At 38.6% G+C, this 21,566-nt stretch overlaps 1 protein-coding gene across 7 annotated transcripts in view; it reads left to right on the forward strand.

Annotated features, from left to right (window-relative positions):
- MYRIP (myosin VIIA and Rab interacting protein) overlaps positions 1–21,566 on the forward strand; it is a 205,673-nt gene that overhangs the window by 180,663 nt on the left and 3,444 nt on the right. For 4 of the 7 annotated variants that reach the window (XM_063156288.1, XM_063156317.1, XM_063156299.1 and 1 more), the window contains 7 exons: positions 22–261; positions 8,763–8,825; positions 14,636–14,830; positions 18,598–18,759; positions 20,389–20,493; positions 20,590–20,650; positions 21,432–21,550. In XM_063156288.1, coding sequence (XP_063012358.1) covers positions 22–261; positions 8,763–8,825; positions 14,636–14,830; positions 18,598–18,759; positions 20,389–20,493; positions 20,590–20,650; positions 21,432–21,550 — 945 coding nt within the window. The remainder of the gene's footprint in view (positions 1–21; positions 262–8,762; positions 8,826–14,635; positions 14,831–18,597; positions 18,760–20,388; positions 20,494–20,589; positions 20,651–21,431; positions 21,551–21,566) is intronic. The other 3 variants (XM_063156308.1, XM_063156341.1, XM_063156333.1) reach the window with 2 other exon arrangements.

Consider the following 21,566-nt stretch of genomic DNA (forward strand, 5'->3'; position numbering starts at 1 on the left):
GTTTTCCTAATGTCTTTGTAGGATTTTGATGATTTATCAGAAACAGATGTAAGCAATGAGGATCAGCACCATGATGTTAAGCCTGAACTTATGGAGGATGAGCTTAAATCCAGGTTATTTCAGCTTGCTGCTAAAATGAGTGACAAGGAAACATCATCTGGTGAAGAACAAGAGTCAGAACCTGGAATAGATCTGGAAAACCAGAAGGAGAGTTTGTCCTCAGAGGAAAATGGCAGAAGTATCCAGGAAGAGTTAAAGAAGGTAAGTGGTAGTTAGAAAGGAGTAGGAATAGTACCGTAAGAGTTAGAATGCAAAAACGAAAATTCTGGCTAGAAAACTGAACACAGTTGCTTAAAAAAACGTGAAGTCCTTTATACTGGTCTAAGCCTGAACCTCTTGTTCAGATAAAAGTTAATGTTTTCCTCTCTGTGAGGAACAGAAAGCCTACAGCATCAGTTCCAAGCAGGGAACTTAGCCTGTGCAACAAAACTGTTAACTGGGTGATATTAATGGAATTATGTCAACTTATATTAACTGAAAAAGGACTTACACTTTTGGATTTTAAAAGCATATCCAGTTTTTCTTTTTTTGTGTCCTTGCTAACCAGTGGTTTTTTTTCCATCCTTTTAGTTGCTCCTCTCTTTGTAGTATTATCTAGTTCATGCTGATGACATAAATTCTTCCTTTGCATTTATATAAAAATATTTAGTGTTTCTTTAAAGCTTTCCAACCCTGTTGCCCTGTCAGCTAATAGGCTTCTGAGAGTAGTAACATTTTCTAATGAAACTGAAATTTGTTGTCAGTTCTAATAGTGCTTGAGATCCTTCATTTGTGCCATTTCACCCTTACAATTTAGATACCAGATTTCAGTGTCACTCACAGGATTTACCACCTCCTCTCTTCCCTCTCTACCTCTGAATTTCTCTTCAGATTGTGTGGTTTGCTTGAATTTAGTGCTAGAGGAGCCCAATGGTGCCCCTTGCCGGTCAAGTACTCTAATTCCTTAGTTCCACTTAGGTTTATTCTAGTTTGCTGCATATCATGACTTGCCTTTTGGGGTATTGTGTGCACAGCAGCTCAGCTTTGACAAGGAATGTGGACAACTCTCTAAAGGAAATCTATTTGTCATAATTTGAAAGATGTTTTGTTATCTTTGTTATATTTTTCTATATATTTTGTATATTTTGTTATATTTGTTATATTATGAAAGGTGTTTAGTTCATTATATAAAGAGATGATACACTGGGAGTTGAAAACAGAATGGAGTAATCCAGGCAGATGATAGAGGTGCTGTCCAAGAATACAGGAACGGTGTCACAAAAGCCAGTGCCCATCTGGAGCTGAATGTGTCCAGAGACACAAAGGGGGAAAAAAGTGTTCTACAGGTCCATGAGCAGCAAAAGGCAGATGAGGGAAAGCTGGGCTCACTACTGCAGTGATCTGGTGACACAGAACGTGGAAAAGGCTATTACACAACGTTGTTTTCACCTCAGTTTATGGGTAAGATTTTCCCTCAAGAATCCCAGGCCCCTGAGACCTATGGGAAAGCCTGGAGCAGTGAAGGCTTATCCTTGGTAGAGGAGGATCAGGTTAGCAGACATTTCAAAAACTGGGATCCGCACATGTGCATGGTGTCTGATGGGGATGCACTTCCGAGACCTGAGGGAACTGGCCCATATAATTGTGAGGTTTATCTTTGAAAGATCATGGCAATCTGAGACATTCAGAGCTATGAGTATTGTTTATTTTGGCTTTAACAAGACTTCTAGCAGTCAAATGCAAAGGGAAATGCAAGTCCTGAACGTGGGAAGTGATTAGTTTATGCATCTCTGTTCAGTGAAATTGGTGAGACCATTTTTGTAATGCTGCGTCCTGTTTGGGGCTCCCCAATAGAAGGTACACATGGACACACTGAAATGAGTTCTGTGAAGGGCCACAGAGATGATTAAAAAATGGGGTATCTGTCATATGAGGAGAGGCTGAGAGAGTTGGAATTGTCTATCGAAGAAAAGAAGAGAAGGTCTGGGAGAATTTCTTCAATGTATTTAAATATCTAATAGGGGAGAATGGGGAGTGTTTGTTATGGGAAATAAAGTGGAAATGCAACTCTTTCCTCCGATAGGAATGGAAACAGTGGGCACACACTGAAATACAAAAAAAATCCCATCCAAATGAAAAGCTTTTTCACTGTGTTCCTGTTTAAATACTGGAATAAGTTTCCCAGAAAGATTGTAAAGTCTGTATTGTTGGATATAATCAAAATCTGACTGGACAACAGCCCTGGGCATGTGGTTTGAGCAGAAGAGTTGGACTAGCTAATCCCCTTACATTCCAAATATAAGGAGCATGTGACTCTTTGATTCTGAGTTATTTAGCCATGGACTACACAGGAGTGTAAATACCTTTGTTATCACGTGTGCAAATACCTCCATGATGTACACACAACCTTTCCAAAGAAATCACATAAAGGATTTATTGTCAGGGCTTGTTAGCAGCATTTAATTTATTTTTATTTGTTTTGCCAAGACAAAACAGCAATATCACATTATTCAGCAGCATATGTCGGCTAGCTGGGGTTATAACATTATGCAAATGAAATCCAGAATTAAAGGCTGTAAAGAGGACTTTCTGAAATGCTCCTGTATAGAGAATTGAGCACAGAAAATGCTGAATGTATGTTTTTGGTGTACTTACTCATCTGCATGCATCTACAGAGTAATATTGGTAGGTTTTTTCCTCTCCTAATTTTGCTATTTCTTTCAAATTAGTATGTCAGCTATCTAAAATACAGCAAAGATTAATATCTTTTTCCTCAGTAACATTTTTTTAAGTTTTAAAAAAGTGCTTACCATGTTCAGCAAAAAAAGGAATGCTTGGAGTTCCTAATCCTTTATTTGATTTGGATAAAAAAGTTATCTTCATTAATGGTCACAGTATATACTCTTTTTGTCTATAATAAAGAAACCAGAATACTCCAGTATTCTTCATGGTCTGGAATTCAGTGCAATTGGCAGGGAAACCTTCTCCAGGTGTAGAGAAACAAGCACCCTGCTTTAATTCTTATTCTTGACAAGTCTTTCAGTTGTCCTTAAAGGTACTTTTAAATCATCTGACATGTGCCTTCTCTCTGGAAAGTTGGCTGGCCAACATCTTACCAGGAAATACTGAAGATGACAGTGTATAAAACCAGCTGGGGCTTTGGCAGTCTAAAATACAGACATACCCAAACTCATAAAAGATGCAATAACTTTAGGATGAGTAGATGTCATGTGAAAGACAAGCATAAGAGAACCTATTTTCAGGCAACCAATGATTTTAGATGCTTTCAAAGCCAGAAGTCCCAATATGCTTTCTCTTTAAAAATCCTGATTGTTGGAAAATGCACATTTGTAGGATTTACAGATCTTTCAGTCCATCACTCACCACTGTTGGTCAGCAATAGCCTCCTGAGCTGGGCATCAGGTTTCAAATTAAATATACAGAAGCATTAGTTCAGCATTGTAGGAGCGATGGGTGGTAGGACGGTCGGGACAGATGGAGACGAGAGATCTCCAAAGCCAGGTCTTGGAACTTGGGGTTTATTGCAAAGGGCCTGGGTGCAGGGCCCTGCTGGGAGCCAGCCACAGCTTGGAGCAGGCCCCAAAGAGGAGCCCAAAAGAGAGAGTGAGCAAGAGAGAGCGAGCGAAGAATAACAGCAAAATGAAAAGAGGACAGAAGAAGAGCAAAAGAAGATGAAGTTCCCATTACAATACAATACATTTTCTTCTGAGCTGAATATTATAATTCTCACTAACCAATCTAGTACAAGATACAAATCCTGTAGCATTTACATACAGCCTCTAAGAATCATTACATTACTATACTGTGTTACATTTTAAACCCTAAAAACTACTCTGTGGACCACTTCTGCCAAGCTGGCAGGGTCTGCTGTGACCCTTGGACCTGTCTGCAAGCAGAGGGTATTGTTCCATCAAAAGGGGATTGCCTTCAGTGGCCATACTGTTGTTTTCCCGTTGTTCAGTAACTAAGGCTTGGTATCTCAAAGCTTGCTTTCATTTCAATCTTGCTTATAGTTTCCATATACTCAAAATCTTTTGCCAGGCAATCATATTTATAAGAGTTTTGTGTTTCATCTTCCCCAACACTGCACCATTAAAATGAGAGCTGGAGTGCCTAGATTCTGCTTTTTGTTCCTGAACATAAATACTATACTTTAGCCATCTTGCTTTTATTTTAGCCATGCTGCTTGTCTTTCTTGGTCTTTAATCTTCTGTTCTCATAAGCTTATTCGGGAGCACTTCAGCAGCTTTAAATTGCTGGGAATTTTTAGTTCTTGTACACCTGACCATAGGATAAGACTTAAAAACATGTATTGTTTTTGAATCATTGGAAATTAGGTACCTGGTGCTTAGCTGACCTTCACCTGTCTGCACCTTTAAAAACCAGGGCTTCTGTTTTAATTAGAATTTAAATAGAAACTGGGAATCTCACGTAATCACACATTGAGCTGATGCTTTTAAAAGGATATTTAGTATATTATTATCTGAAGCAGTGGTAGAAGTGGTATCCTTCATGGAGAGTTAGCTGAAGTTGATTGGCATTTATGGATTCTCAATTCTTGCTTCAGATTGAGGTTTTGAATTGTATGTCTGCCTTTAAGATGCAAATTTAAATATGATGACCTTTGAGTTAATTATTTAGTTCATCTGGGATACCTGAGGATTTAGGTCGGTATTAATTAACACAAGTTAATTTTGGGACTTAGACTTAAATCTTCTTAGATTTTCAGCACCTTCATTTTCATTATCCCTCAGTTTGTGATTGCCTAAAATGGTCTTGTGGAGATTCACAGCTCTCATTTTAAAACAAGCATAATCCTGCAGCAGGCTTGTTTTTATGAAAAATATTTTGTGCTTCTTAAGCTACAGAAGTAATTAATGGTCTTTCTGGGGTATTCAGAGCCCTGAAAAGTCCACTTGTCTTATTTGTGCAGTGAAAGGCCATGGTTTTCACCAAAAGTCGTGTTTAGGGTAGAGTTGGCCTTCAGCCCCTCTAAACTTCAGGTGTGAACAAACCAAAATTAAAATTGTACAACTGTTTGCACAATTTGCACGATTCTTTCTGTCTTGCTCTTTTTTTTTTTTTTTTTTTTTTGATTGATTGGTTAGTTTTTGCTTTATTCCACCAAACCCTAAATGAATGCCTAAAAATAAAAGCAAAATGTAAATTCTCTTTGAGGTATCTTAATGGCACTGATCCTGAGAGTGGCAAGCATGATAAATGGAATGTGTTTAGTTCACAGTCTCCTCCATCCATTCTCCTTCTCTTTTAATGCTTTCATGAAGATAAATTGACTGGGTCTTTATTTCATGGTATATCCCAGAATTACATTCTAGAAGGCTATTTTGGCAGGTTGCAATTTGAATGCAGTCTATCCCTGTGACCACTTTATCAGAAACTATGGAGATTATGTTAAAAAACAGATTAGCCCCTGCCATTTTTTCAAACATAGCATGAAAATTGAAATAGTTGTTAAAACCTTACTTGTGTTTTTTGTCACCTTCTACTTAGCACTACAACTTTCTTAAGATATACCAATGAGCAAGCGAGTTAAACTTCCATAGTAATGTGGAGTTTCCCTCCTCTGCATTAGCTTGATGCAATGTGCTGTGTGCTTAAGGAATTTCTTTAAATCCCTTTATGCATTTACTTCTGCTCAGAGAATCTTACAACCAAGGCTTAGTAACTTTGTTTAAATCCTGTTGTTGTCTGTTGCCATTACTACATGACACAATAGCTCTTCTCTGAATGACAGCCTCTAAGTGAGTTTGTTAAGTAGCACAGTGGGATCCTGTTTCCTAAGTGAAACCTCCCAAGTCTCTTGACAGTATGAATAACAGCATAAATCATCTTTTCATTAAATATTTATGCTTCCATCCTCTGGAAAAATTTTATTCTTCTTAGGTTTTAAAAAGATTTATTTTGGGGAAAGCATGAACTATGAATAACATTTTCATGTTGGTTTTTGCCAGAGGCCTATTTCCTTTGTTTCAAGAATACATCTTGCTTTTTTCACCAGGTAAATTAGCACTGCTCAACTACTGGCATAATGAGATTGAGACTTATTAGAAAATCTGCCTGGCTTCTGTCTTTTTAGCAAGAAGAATAGCCAGTAGCCGTGCATGTGGGTGCATGTTCCTGCAGAAGAGAGGGCCAGCTCCCTGGTGTGTGTGCTGGTGGCTGTGCCCAGGGCTGGCCTTGGAGGGGATGGCCAGGGCTCAGTAAGGGAGGTCAGGCAAGCTTGGGGCTCACTGGACACAGTCACTGGAGAGACCTTTGCTCACAGCCTTGATGGAGCTGGAGAATGTCATTGGACATGCACATGCCAGTGAATCCCTCCTGTACAGCACAGACCTGTTGAAGCATCACGGCAGGGATGTCTGGGAGGCTGACACGGCAGTGCTGGAATACCAAGAGCCTGTGTCTCCTGGTGGCTGGGCTTCTTGAGGCATTTGTGCTGGTGCAGGCAGTGTCCTCACAGAAATGGTGTCGTAGTTTTTGTGATCATTATCTTGCAACAGTTGCAAGATAATACATGAATTCCTGAGTATTTTGGCTGGTGTCTTGGTTCAGGAAGGGGTTTATAGGAAACTGCCATCCAGCTTCATATGCCTAAAAGCTTTAGAAGTAAAAGCTTACTCTCTGAATAAAAGTTTCTAAAGGAGAACCAGTGGATCACGTTGTCCAGAAAACACAACAGTGTAAGTACAGTAGCTTACTAAATTGCTGCTATATGGTAGTAATGCTGAACACTGCAGTACAATGATATCTTCCTGGGTTAAGAGCTTGGAAGTTATTTGTGTGTCTGTTGTTTCACAGTTTTGTGTGCAAGATGCTCAGATTAATTCTTGTGTTTTCATAGATCATTGCTTTTAAAATTATGTTAATTATCTGGGCAGTCTCCCAAAGTCCAGGATTGAAAACTGAATGTGGACAGCATTGTAAAAAGTGGTCTTTAAGGTTTATGAACTGCAGATAATCTATGCACAGGATTTTCAATGACAGCAGAGAAAAAAAATTGGGTTACAGAAGGTGAAAAGTAGTATGAGACAAGAATCTTCACACTGGGCTAATGGATCCAAAGTTTTAAGTTCTCAATTTATCGAACCGGTCAAGTATATGTTCAGCTTTAAACTGAGGTTTAAGTGGTTTGCTGGACAAAATTCCCATTCAAGGTGTTTCTCCAAGGTATTTGCTATTATTAATCAGTCTTTAGTATGAAATATCAAGCTGATCCTAAGTTTATTTTGTCAAAATATGAGTCTTCTGTTTCAGGCATCAAGACCATGAACATTTATTTTTTAAAGTTTCCAAAGCAAGAAGGGTTGTTTGTGTACCTCGAATTCTGACATTTCCTGGGCTCAGTACAGTTGGGTAAATATGGATGTAGATAGACCATCTGAGATATCTTAGAGCATCCCACAGGACCTTAAGCTGCTAGTCCAGAAGCAATGTGAATCTCCCAGGTCCATGTCATATCAGACAGTATTGTTTCAAAATCCTCACACACTCCAAGCTGTTTCAAATTGTAGTTTGTCTACCTGTGTTTAAGCAACTGAATCAAAGCCCTGTTGGATCTACTAGTGAAGGGCAGAAGAGGTGACACTTCAGCTGCATTCACATGGGGAATGCAGTATCTTTGTAAACAGCTTTTTTCTTGTAGTCTCAGTTCTGACACCTGCCTGCACGCTCACCCAAGCCAGCTCTTGTAGTGTGCATGCAAGGGGAATCTCCTTCAGTTCTGTCCTTGCCAAAGATTTATTTACTTACGGAGAAAATGTCCAAGCTATTCTACAGATACAGTTGCAGAAAAGCAGTGAATATTAGTGTAAGCTGCTGGAACAAAATAGTGGGAAAAGAGACTATTTTTTACTACCATTTTGTCTTCTTTTGTAAGCTGCCTCAAGACTGAGAGGTGAAAACTGAGGTCTTTCAGATGTAGCTGAAAGAGTTTCAGGGAAATGCTACTCCTCAGCTGGAAGATACTTCTGTCACAGCACAGCCAGCAGGGCAGCTGTGGTTTAGTCATTACTTCACGGCAAAACCAGTCAGTTCAGTTTAAACAGGCCTAAGGAAATTAGGGAGATTGCTGTAAGCCTACTGGCTGGTCACTGGAGACTTGTACTATGAAGGGTTTTACTTGTTTGTTTTGGGACAGTGAGCCCAGCACCAAAGAGTAGGAAGTGATTTGGCACAAGACATCTTGCTTAACTTAGCCCAGGTGTTTCTCACATGGGCATCTGACTGTGGCATAAGTGAGGTACAGACTCTTTAGTAACTACTGTCCAAATTGCTACCGTGTACATTCCAAAAGTGAAGATAGCTGGCTTTTCTTCTTCTTCTTCTTAACACTGCTGCAAAAGTGTTTTTCCATTCCTAGTGACACTTTTTGTGGTGGTAGAAATAGTATTTTCCCTCTGATTCATTTTATAAACAATTGTGTGTGATTTGCAATTTCTGTCTCAATGAAGTCTGTTAGTCTAAATCTCATAAATAAGATTAAATTAGGCATTGCTTTATTTTAAATATTTTAGTAATCAATGTAAAATTGAAATTTTATGCTATTTTAATCTTGGTAGTTTCTTTATCCTTGCTGTTTATCCTAAACTTCCCTGTAAGTCTGAACCTGTATAGTTGTTAACCTCTGTAGCTGTTAATATAATTTTTCTGCCTTTTTATTTAACTGCTTTCCCACTATCTAGGAAAAACAAAAGGCTTTTGATCTTCATTTAAAGCTGCAGTTTTTATCCACTGTATTGCAGCAGGTGAGAAAGCTTTGTTTTGTTTGTGTCTTCTTACATCTCTTATGTAGTAAGAGATGCATTAACGTGATATTGAGGGTTTCCACATTTATCAATCAACATTCTTAAACTCAAAATGTTTTCTTGGAAATATCAGGCCTGAAAAATCATACCTTTTGGCCACAATCAATAATCAGTGCAGAAAATTATTTTATAATCACAGTTAACATGTGGAGCAGACTGACTTCCTTGTTTGGCCTTGTGATGAAAATTTGGTTTTGTCAGTAAAGAAGAACAGAAGACAAAGATAAGGTTTATGAACTTTCTATTCTCATGTACTCACCTATATTAAGAAATTTGGAAGGAAGTTTTACTGACCATAGTGGTCTTCAAAAATCTTTCTAAGTTCTCAATTTAAAAAATAATTAAAACCCTTAATTCATTGCACAATTTGTACAGTAAGTAGATATTTTCTCACTTTGCTGCTAGTGACTGTTGCTTATGATTCTTTTAGGCAGAAAGAGGCTTTTATATTCTGTGCTATTTAAGTCTCAGCTTATGAGGATCACATATTAAAAAATATTTTCATTATATTCCCTGAGCAAATATAGGCTTAGCTTATATTTTAAAATACCTGCTATTTTTAGTATGTCATACATCATTCTCTCAGTTATAAAATAAGAATAACTTTTTTGTGTTAGAAGTTGATGCTTAATTTAACAAGACACTTGTGTCAATTTTTTCTTTTTTCCTTGCTCTTAATTTTGTCCTATGAGTTTTAATCATCTTTTAATTATCTTGATTTTATTTAGTATAAATATCAATGGTAACATTAAAGAAAAAGTGTTTATCCAGTTGTGTAATGTCAGTATGTATGTGTCCATTGTATATCACAATCCTGTGTAGATTTTTAGATGGGAATATTTTAATTTCCGACTTAGCCTATAATATTTCACCTCTTGGAAAATCACTTCCATTCTCATGATTAGAGGCAACTTGTCTCTAGAAATAAGGCATTAAATATTAATAAGCATAACATCTGTAACTATATTAGGACAGTGGATTGAATTAGTGAAATGTAATATTCAGCATTACCTAGCACAGTCAAATAGAGAGACTTTATTTCTCTGTGTTATACTTTGGAGACTATCAGTAGAATAGCTCTCAGCCTGTAAGATAATTTGGCTTTCTTTTTCTAAAGGAATGCCCATAAATGAAGATATTGATGATAAAGGTCAAGGCAGGTAGTCTTAAACTTAAAGAGAAGAGTAATTCTTTGATATCACAGATAACCGTGGTATATTTGTCTGCCATCAAACAGCCAGGCAAAATTTAGCCTTTTTTTCCCCACAATTTTCATGGTAATGAGTGGTTAGGGCTCACTCTTGGGCCAAAGATCTCTTGAAGGTCAGGGTTGACAACTGCCACAGATAGTTGGGCATTGATGGCTCTTTTCTTCCCACACTGTGACTTGTGTCCCAGATTTCACTAGCCTGTGAAGGACTTTCATTGGGCTTTTCAGGGCCTTCTCAAAACTCTACAATGAATTCCCATAGGGTGGGGAGATGAAGGAGACAGGTTTGAGGTTTGATTTTGTTTTCACCCAGCTTGAATTCAGTCAGGTTACTCTGAAAGGATGAGATAATCAGTAGCAAAGCAAAACTTATCTTCTCCCCAGCTCCCCTTAACTCCCTATAAATCCCTATAAAAAGAGGGATATCGACTGTGACTCAGTGCATGATATAACGCCTTGACACTGGAGCTAAAAATGATTGGACCACAAGTCATCAAGGATGTGGTCAATACTGCCAGGACTGCTAGTGATGGAAAGGTGTTCTTGCTCTACTTCTTGATCTAGCTGTTGATGTCACTGTTCTCTGTTGAATTGCAGGTCACCTCCTTCCATGATCTTTAAAAAAGCCTAATGATGGCATCGTAGTGGCAGGAGAAAAGAAAACAATAATGACTGAGTACAATGGGCAGAAAAAAATAGTGCTAGTGATAGAGAACTGAACTATTTTAAGAGCATCAAAAATAAAAGTCATAATGTTCATGCAAAGGAAAAGATGCGAAAATGTCACAGGCTGCTGAGATGCATACAAACACTTAAAGCTCACCTGCTGTTAGCAGTTTGGGTACTTAATATTGCTTCAGTTTTATCATCCCGTTTTCCTTCTCTTACATGTGCAAGAATGCAAATACTGGTCTATAAAGCACTTCCCAGTGTAGGATGCTTGAGTTAAACAACACAGGAAATACTGTCAGCATCAACAGGGAAGGGAAGGGAAGGGAAGGGAAGGGAAGGGAAGGGAAGGGAAGGGAAGGGAAGGGAAGGGAAGGGAAGGGAAGGGAAGGGAAGGGAAGGGAAGGGAAGGGAAGGGAAGGGAAAGGGGAAAGGGGAAAGGGGAAAGGGGAAAGGGGAAAGGGGAAAGGGAGACAACAGAAGTTAAGGGAAGTGGCTAACAGTCAGCAAGACCACTTTATCTTTAGACCACTGAAACATAACAGGAATATTTTCCATCTGTAAAGTGGAAAGTATTTGATCTGATATTTCCAAATATCAGTTTTTCAAGATTTTTGTTATATTCAGTGCAAACATGTATGTATGCTTGCATACACATACAATTTTAGCATTTCACTGGTTTTAAGACTCAACCACAAAGAACTCAGAGAAATCAAGAATATTCTTTTGACTGTGTTCTTAACATTTGGTGACCATGGGTGTTAATTATCATAAAAAAGATAAATGCATGTTTTCCTCATTCTGTTAGATGCTTAGTCTCACATTTAATTAAAAAAATAAAGATTCTTATAACTCTTAGAAACATTCATACTTGGTCAGCTGCATGGATTTGATTTGAGAGTGGTGGGGTTAATTCAGAAGTAGGGTAGCACAGCTGAAATCCGAATGCATCCCAGAGTTTCAAGAAGAATGGTTGCACTTAGCTTTCCTGTGCTGGATATTTGTACCAGAGATTGCTTTCTACATCTACCACATCCATATTAGTTCTCTGACTTGCTTGACAAGACAACATTCTGTGTCATGGCATGACAGCTGTCCCTGTGAGTCACTCAGAGGTGTAAGCAATGACCTGTCCTGCAAGGGCAAGATAAATCAGATAACCAAGAGATGTTTGGAGCAATTTGAAATCCACCTACCAGGATGATCTTGATGTTTCTGTGTCTGTGAATTTCAGGTGATTTTTATATGGTCTTGTAAATGCTTGGTTTGACATGGGTGGTCAGGGAAGGGAGAGATTTGTGAAGTACTAAAACCCTGCAATTCATTTTTTTTTAAATTTATTTTGGGTTTTTCCCATTATACATGTTAAATAATTATATCTAGTGTACCTTACTATATTTGCAAACTGACCATTTTGGAACATGATCTGTTTTAACAGCTTTGGATAGTTGCTCAAAAGGAGGGTAAAATCATTTAAAAAAATCATTAACTGAGTATCCAGCTTTTTACAAATCACATTTCTGCACCTATGGAGGATTAGAATGGACATTTGGAAGCATGGACATTTCACTATGAGGTTGCTCAAACATTGGCTTCCTAGAGAGGTGGTTAGTGCCCAACCCTGTCAAGTGTCTAAGAAACATTCGGACAATATCCTTTAAGGACATGCTTTAACTTTTGGTCAGCCCTGAACTAGTCAGGTAGCTGGACTAAGTGAGCATTCATCACCTTCCAAAAGAAAAGTTTATTCTATTCTATTCTATTCTATTCTATTCTATTCTATTCTATTCTATTCTATTCTATTCTATTCTATTCTATTCTATTCTATTCTATTCTATTCTATTCTATTCTTTCCTGTTGAACTACTTTTCCCCTATCCATTACCTATTAAGAAGCTAGGGTATTTTTCACTCAAAATCTTGATTTCAAAAAGGTATCTATCACAGACAATTTTACCTGGAAAACAGAAAAAATATTTTATAGGAATTGGTCTGTGAAAAATGCCAATAGGGATTATCATATTGTGGTATAAAAATAACTTTTTCTAATTTAATTTAATCTTTTTTTTTTTAATTGATCATTAACTACAAAGGATAATAAAAAATTTAAGAAATAATGAACACTAAAGTGAGGCTACAGTTCTTGAAATGGAATACATACATCATTGAATATGATGAAGAATATACAGTGTCTGGCCTTCACCCTTTTTTGTTCACTACTCACAGAATATAAGAACTAGGTACTTGTAGAAGTAAATAATACAAGAAAGTAGCATTGATTTTTCTCTTCTTTCCTATAAAATTATCGATCTGATTTTAACCTAATTGGCACTTGTGAAAATAAATGGAGTAAAACCAGTAGGCTTTTCATGGGGTTCAAGTATTTGTTCTCAGTAAGAGTCCCAGGCCTGCTTGTCTGGGGCTGTGTTGACTATCCTAACAAGCTAAAGATGGAGTGCTGTAGCATACTGTACTTGCTTTGTTCTTCTTCTCTTTAATCTCTCATTCTAATTATTTCTTGTAATTCAGATGAGTAATAGTGCTAAAGATGCCTTAATGTATTGATACACAACAATTGAGCATGTACTGCTAAAAATATAGCTTTTCAGTAGAAGTCTTACCTAGGATAATAATGGACTGCTGATTAAAAGAAAGAAATAATGAAAGTAGGTTTCCAATTTACCCCATCAGAAATTGTGGGAATTAAAAGAACATTATTTCTCCTGTATCCTGCCTATAGACATTTTTAATGAGTTATACTCTCCAGTACCATAGAATTTACTGTATAGAATCCAAAGACTGTCCATTTCCTCAGTACTGATCTGCAGATACTTTGTTTGTGAGAAAATTTAAAGACAGGTGAGCCCCTAATTCACATGCATAAATATTTGCAGGTTTGAGGAATTAATTAAATTTTGGTTTAAATTTTTCCACACTATCTTTTAGGAAAAGCAGCTGTAAAGGTATTGCACATATATTCAGTGACAGTAATTTTATTGGCTTCAACAAGCTTTGGCTCAGTCTCCAAGCTGTATAGTTTGGATGTTGAGCTTGGTGCTTGAAGGTACATCTGGTGAAATTTTTTTCCTTCATCAGAGAAGGTCCTGAAGCTTAAAGCTATGTGAGAATCATAAGAATCAGGACAGTTAATTACAAATTACAAGTAAGGAACATTGATAAAAAGGTTTTCAGCTGTTTTTAAAAAATCTATAAAACTGCATGCTTTTCCTTGGTATTTGATATAATTTATTCCATATTAAAAAAGAGGTAAATTGAAATTAAAAAAAGTAAAAGGATACAAGTGTTTGCACAATTATAGTCAATCTTTGTTTATTTGGGATGATCATTTAGTTCATAGTAATCATTTTAGTAAAATGCTATCCTTACACGGCTGCTGAAGATTGCTTTTCCATGTTTGCATCCACAATGAAATGGCTCTTGTGGATACAGACATAGATGATTGCATATCTCTTTGCCAGTATCCAAAAAGGAAAATTGTGTTTTAAACATGTTTAAAACACTTTTGCAAAACCAGCTTTATGTAGCTCATGTAGAGTTTAAAGCTGGATCTTGTGTGCTCCTTTGGGATAAGATTTGGATCATCCCTCCAGTAGAATTCTGTTGTAGAAGAATTGCATGTGTATGTTACTTTGCATGCTGTAGTAGTGTGCGTATGTGAAAAAGGGAAAGAGGAAAAGGCAAAACAATTCCAATTCCATTACATGGTTCTTGAAGTGTCTGTTTGCAGCAGAGAACCATGGATATGGTTTTAGCATGGCTAAAGCTGGGGCTAGTAGAAGGTGATTTATATCTTACCCCTCTGTGCTAATTTAATGCTGTTGTTTTCTCTGTCTGTTCTTGTAACAAAATAGAAGTACTCTGCTGTCTCTCTCTGCAACATATCTACAGAAGTCCTGAAAGTCATCAATGCCACTGAAGAGCTGATAGCAGAATCCACTGAACCCTGTGACTTCCCAGACAACGTTCAGGACAGAGGGAGAGGAGCCCTCCCACTGGGCACAGATCCTGTCAGACTTGATGAGCAGCTCACCACGCTGGAAGAAAATGTAAGGAGATGAATCAGTATGTGAAAGAGTCACATGTGAGTGTGAGTGCACCTGTTTGTGTGCCCCAACTGGAAAGGGAAAGCACATGAGGCAGCATCAGTGGATGTTCGAAATTAATTTGGGGTTTTTAAACAAATACACAAATAGAAAAAAAATGGTGTTTCAACAGTGCTTAAAACTGTGTCAGTGGGGGGTTTTTAATATGTACTCTAAATATAGAGGGGAGGAGGAATTGGATGCTTTGGGGTTTAGAAGCTCTATCTCAAAAGCTCATTTATCCCCTCCATGCCTCTAAGGCAGTGTGGCTGTGCCACACCTGGCGGAAACCACACATTTCCCAGTCTCAGCACCACCTCATCACTCCAAGGACAGGTGGAAAAAGCATTATTTCTCCAGTCACACAGAGAAGTGGAAAAGCTCTTCCTCCCCCCTACATCTCCAGCACACCGTGCTGAACACCCTGGAATCTGGAGCTGCCTCTTGTACTGCTAGAAAGAGCAGGCTGGAGAATCTGAATTAAACAAACATTTGTTTGGTGACATCCAAATCATCCATCCTTTTTCATGAATACCTGTAATCTGCCAGGGAAAGTACAATGGTGAATCATAGAAGGAAGTCACTACTCATTGAAAATTTTTGTGAATCCAATTAATGGAGTTGGTAGACTTTTAACTTTCTCTTCTTCCCACATTTAGGTGCTCTTTCCCTTCATTAGGAGCTCTTAATCTCATAGGAATCTGCACTGTCCCATTATATCATCCTGATCAATTCAAGAAAATAAATCCTCATTTTCTTTAGCCCCAAGAAAATTTTCAGACAGAATCTCCTCTTAGAGGATAAAATCAGTTTCCTCCACAGAAACACATTTCCACAGCAGCCCCAGACTAAGAACTGGGTGGAAGATACTCTATGACACTAAAAGCCAGTCCTGGCACTGGACTCTCTCTTATGAAATAGTAAAGTATCCTAAAGGTCCAAACACCACAGAATTCATCTGGTAGGGGAGTGAATATAGAATAAAAATCCAAGTGCATGCTGGACCACATCTTCTAAAGAACTAAGAAATTCTGCAGGACAAAGAGCAATTTGGGGAAATCTGGTCCTACATGTTTTTTCTGTAGAAAACGGTGTTGTAAACTATCTAAGGTGCATGTTTTGTTTTTTCCCACAATTGCACTTTGATAATCCCTCCCAGCAATGTGGAGCTTTGGCATCTGTGATGCTGTGGTCTCAAATCATTCATTTGGGCCGAGCATTTCTGACTGAGCAGACACTGGACACAGAGGCAGAGCATTTCTTGTTTTGGCTTTGCCCTTGCTGCAGTATTTCTGCTTTAGCTTCTCCCATTTCTCTGCAGAATTCACAAGGTATCCAGCACAGCCTTGCTGTGTCCCCACAGAACATCTTTCTCTGTGCCACACAGGACATGAAGTAGATGACAAAATCTTCACAGTTTGAAGGTTTCACTATTACACTCCATGGTAAAGAGCCTTTAGAAATCCAGGAAACCATAAATTTTCCCATTGCAGCTGGGGCCATATCTACATGAACCACATCCTCTTTGCAGCAACTTCTGCAGGAGAATCTGGGTGTTTATAAACCCTTTGTTCATTTTTGCTCTCTCTAGCCTTTTGAAGACTCTGCATGCAACAATGTGGAGAATGTAGGGCCATCTGTGCAAGCAAAATGTTGGGGTTTTGTGGAAGTTGTGCATACCTAAATGACAGTAAAATAAGTCTCCACAATATAAATATGAATGTGTGAATCAGGGCATTATTTAGGGTAGACCTGCAAGAACACCATTGCTGTTTGGAGTGCAACAATTGTCCAGGTGAAGGGAACATTCTTAGAAAAATATTTTCTTTAGCTCCAGCTGGAAAATGTTCATTAACATTTCACAAATGTAGGGGCTGATTGAGTTACAGAAACACTGATGACCTTTCTTTCCCACATTTTTCTATCGGTCCCATTTTCTTTAGATTTTCTTCCCCTTCTTGAAAATAACATCTTACTGTGCAGAGATTTTTACCACAGCACTTAAAATGCATCTTTTCTTTAACTTTCTAAAGATGCTGCTGTTCAAAATGTTTCATTTCTTCTTTTTTTAAGCTTTTAGATGTGACAGGGAAATCTAAAAAAAACCTGTCTTTTAATCTGAACTGGCTGCAGTATGTCATACTTGAAAGATGTATCATTTAAATGAACAGTAAGAATAATTAAACCACACTAAAGCAGGAGCATTTTCGTTTAAATCATCATGTTGACTTTATGGACCACCTGTATCCCCAGGTACTTCAGCAGAAATTTTACATTAGATCACTTATTTCTTTTTGGTATGTTTTTCAAAGATTTCATGCCTGCAGTTTGAAAGTGTTCTTACAAGATGTGGTTTGTACAGATGTAGTGATTTTGTTTCTTAGCAAAGTCACGTGCTTGAAAAAAACCTATCTACAACTGACACAAAGAAAAAAGAAAACTATTTCAAGCAATTAAGAAACAATAATGAAATAGAAAAGGAATAAAAAGGAAACAAATTTCAATCTGGTCATTCTCTACCATTTTGATCCATAAAGTCACAGCATTACCATAAATTATTTGAATATCTCTTATGTCAAAGGACTGAATGATCCAGGAATTGTGGGCAGATGTAATGACTGGAGTAGAAGATGTATGAAATGAAGGTATTAGCTCAAAGATCTGCTTCAGATCCTGTTTGCTTGCCCTTTGTACCCTGAAGTCAGCCACAGCCATGTTTAATTCATGCTAGGTTTGTAACAACCTGGTCTTTACTACTATTACAATGGGGGAAATCAGAATATGTATTTCATTTCCACTGTGCTGTTACCAGCCTCATGGAAACAAGTCTCTTGGCTAAGGAGTAAATGGGCAGAAAGAGCAGTATTTTCATGTGGTTCTACACAATTTTAAGCTCAGATGTCAAAAGCTAATGCTTGAAAATTACCCTCTTCTATACACCAGTGGCCTCCATGTACCTTAGGGGGTTTGTGAAATAAAAGAAACTATAAAACACAGTGTGTGACTAATTACTGCTCTGAAGGGCTGAATGGGAAATGAAACCTTTAGCTGTAGTTATAGATACCAGAGGTGGGCCAAAATTGTAAGAGTTTTTCACATTTAGGGAAGAACTCTGAATTACAAAGTCAATAATTCTCTCTTATGTGGCCCAAATAAGCCTGTTGATCCTCCACAGAGTCACTCAAAGGCCCAGGAGATGGGAAGGTTTTGCCTGCTGCCTGTTTGGGTGAGAGCAGGATGGGATGGAAAATCCTCATACATATAAGCACATTTACTCCATAGGAAGTTAATAACTATTTGCTGCTGAACAGTTATTCATGCAGTTTTTACAGCCAGAAGGCATCAAGTGGGTTAAAGAAACACAGCTTTATATGAGGTGTGATCTGTTGCCTTCCCTTTGTGGACTTAGGGTATTATGTGATTGAATGTCAATAATAAAAAAGCAAACTTTTCAACTTTTTTCTTCACTAATCAATCTGGAACAAATCTGGTTTGGAATACCATTGTAGCTCCTGTGAAATCTGTAATGCAGCCACCTCATTCGTCCCTTCTCTTTGTGGATGTGTGTTTTTCAGATTATTTCCCCATGACTTTCCTCTGCCAGGTAAATCTCCCTGTGGTGGGCTAGCAAGCAGGGAAGTTTGCAGGCATGATGGAAAATGCAGTCTGGTCAAACCTGCATGCCCACAAACCAGGAATCACTGACAGCTGTCCCCACCTTGGCCCTGCAGGTGTACCTGACAGCCAGCACGGTGTATGGGCTGGAGGGGCAGCTGAACAACCTGGAGGATGCCGCACGCAAGATCAACAGCGTTACTGAGGAATCTGAGCTGGCCGATCTGGAGGATCAGGTGGCCACAGCAGCTGCCCAGGTTCATCATGCAGAGCTTCAGGTGAGGACAGCAGCTCCTCTCCACCTGCAGGTTTCACACTGCCTTGCCTAACACCCACCTCAGTGTACGCACTTTGAATATTCTCCTGTACTGCCATAGTCTGGTGATCAGAGGATGCTGACTGCATCACAAGCTGAGCGGAGTGTTAACTGAGTGTTAACTCAGCCCAGCCAGATGTACTGTATCTCTTTATTTCTTCCCTCAGCTTGCTTTTGGACATGGCACTGCAGAGCCTCTTACTGCAGTACTAATGCTGGACTGCTCCTTGCTGCCAGGCAGCTCCCATGGTGCGCTCTGTGTCATGTGCGTGGCCCCGGTCAGACAGCAAATAGATCTGAGGCAGTTTGTCTAATCAGCACTTTCCAAAAGATGCTACTGTTGGCAGCTTTCTACCAGCAAAGGCCAATAGCAGCCACAGGCTGAGCCAAGGACAGAGCCTAGGGCTTGCATGCCTGCCATGGGATTTAGGTGCTAAGCAGCACACATCCCAGCCAAAGGCAAGAACTCTTGTGCATGGTGATCTAGCACCACTCTAGCAGGCTCCAGAAAGTCTGGGGCTCAGAACGCATTGCAATCTGGTGCTAAAAGCTGAACAAGATAATGCTGCCAGTCCTCAAAGGGCTGACACTGCTTGCAGCTCACTGCCCAGTCTGTACCCAGCAAGATGCCCTGACATGACTCTGTCAGGGTTTAATGGGAAGTACCTGGTGATTTTACTTAGTGGAAGTATGCTCAACTCAGGACTGAGCAAAGATCTGAGAGCCTGACGTGTCTCTGATGTCAGAACTGCTTGGCAAACTGGCAGTGGTGTTTTTTTGGCTTTGGTCACTATTTTAGGGTAAATCTGTTAATGGGGGTGAGAGAGAGGAGGAGAGAGGCCTAAACTATGCAAAGAGGCCGATGGAAGATTTTCTGCAGAGTGAAGCCAACTGTGGCTTCTGGAGTCATTGTGAATCAGCTGTTGGGTTATATGTCTGACTTCTCTGACTCTTCTTTCTCTTTTGTCAATACTTGTCTCCACTACTCTCAATATCAGACTACTTTTCCCTGGCAATTTGTTTACCATTCAGTATTTTTATATAGTGTATGCCTGCCTTTATGCATGCTTGTGTTTAATATGCATATACATTTGAACTATAAATATTTAAGAGCAAATGTTTAGATTTTGTGACAGAGGATGTACTTTGCACATGTATGAAATTAATTTTGACTTAGGAAATGTGTCCCACAAAGTCATTGTTTGAATGTAGCTCTTTAAAAACACATCTTGAATGAATTTGGGATTATGCAGCTAAAGGTAATCGGGAGATAGCAGATGCAGGTTTTCTCTCCTCCTTTCTTTTTTTCCTCAAAAGGAGTAAAATGCCTCTTCCTTGGAGTCACAAGGTAGGTTGGATTGTTCTTTTACTCCATCTTTACTAACAAATTATGTCCCTTTTAATGTCAGGACTAAAGAATGCAGGAAAGTGTCAGAATTGCTGAAGAAGTTAGCCATCTGTTTATATTTTCTTATTAAAGAGGATTTTACTGGGGGAGGGTTATTATTTCAGTAGTGGCATCCACAGTAATTTTAAAACTTCTTTTCCCCCCTCCCCATCTGTCTGTCTCTCTCTTTTATTTTCTTTGAAGATTTCAGATATTGAGAGCAGAATATCAGCTCTCACTGTTGCAGGCTTGAACGTGGCTCCCTGTGTTCGCCTGACAAGGAAACGGGATCAAAAGCAAACAAACCAGGTGCCAGAACATTATGTAGTATTCAAAAAATACATTGGGGAAATCTTGCCTCTTTCTCTATAATGGAATTGAGTAATGCATGTATGTTGTTTACAGATGCACACAATAGACACATCAAGACAGCAGAGGAGAAAACTTCCAGCTCCACCAATAAAAGGTGCGCCTCAAGTGTTCTGTAAATGAGAGGGACTCTCTTTCTAAGATTCAATAGAATGTACAGGTCAGCAAAGCAGGGAAAAGTTCAAGTCATGAAATGAACAGAGAAAGCCTAGTAGACTGTCCCATCCTCCTCATTTTCCATGTACTTGCATTTTATAAAATACCCCTTTGTCACATTTAAAAACATCACCACTTTCTCTTCAGTGAAAGTTGTGACAGTGACAAGTAAACAAGAGCAGAGGCAGAAGGCTGGAAAAAGCAAATGAGGAATGCTGAATACTTGCCCTGCAAGAGGGGGGCTGCTGCTGCAGCATGGCTGGGCACCCCACAGCGTGGCTGCCACCCTCCACAACACACCATTTCCTTAAAGTCTGTATTTGCTGATTTCAGTCTGTATTAATGGCTCAGCAATATTCCTGGTATGTCAGAGGATGGCTGTGAAATGTCTTTATAAAATTAAGTGACTTTTTTCTTTCATGATTTTTTGTGGATTTTGGCTGTTTTTTGGGGGGTTTTTAACTCTGCAGTGCATTATCTCTGAAAATTCTAGGGTTTTGTTCACTGCACTATTCTTTTGTAATTCCACTGGTTGACATGGCCTCAAACTTTAATTTATCTGGAGTACCACAGCCTGCTGGTTTTAATTTAAATTAAATCCAACTTTTCTCATACATCTTAGGGGAAGTTTTATCTCTCTAGAAACTGTGACTCTTCAGAAGTGTTTTTATATCTGCTTCAATCTCTTATGTGAAAAATCTCCCCTTTTGTATTTTTCCCAGGTGAAAAAATAGATGGCTCTCCAGTTACCACTGTTAGAACGTTTAACAGAAACTTCATGCTTCAAGGATCTCTAACACAAAGAACTAAAGAAAGGAAAAGCACTGCCAAGGACTTAATGGTAAACAAATATTTTT

This window comes from Melospiza melodia, chromosome 1, assembly GCF_035770615.1.
Source record: "Melospiza melodia melodia isolate bMelMel2 chromosome 1, bMelMel2.pri, whole genome shotgun sequence".
Taxonomy (NCBI): Eukaryota; Metazoa; Chordata; class Aves; order Passeriformes; family Passerellidae; genus Melospiza; species Melospiza melodia.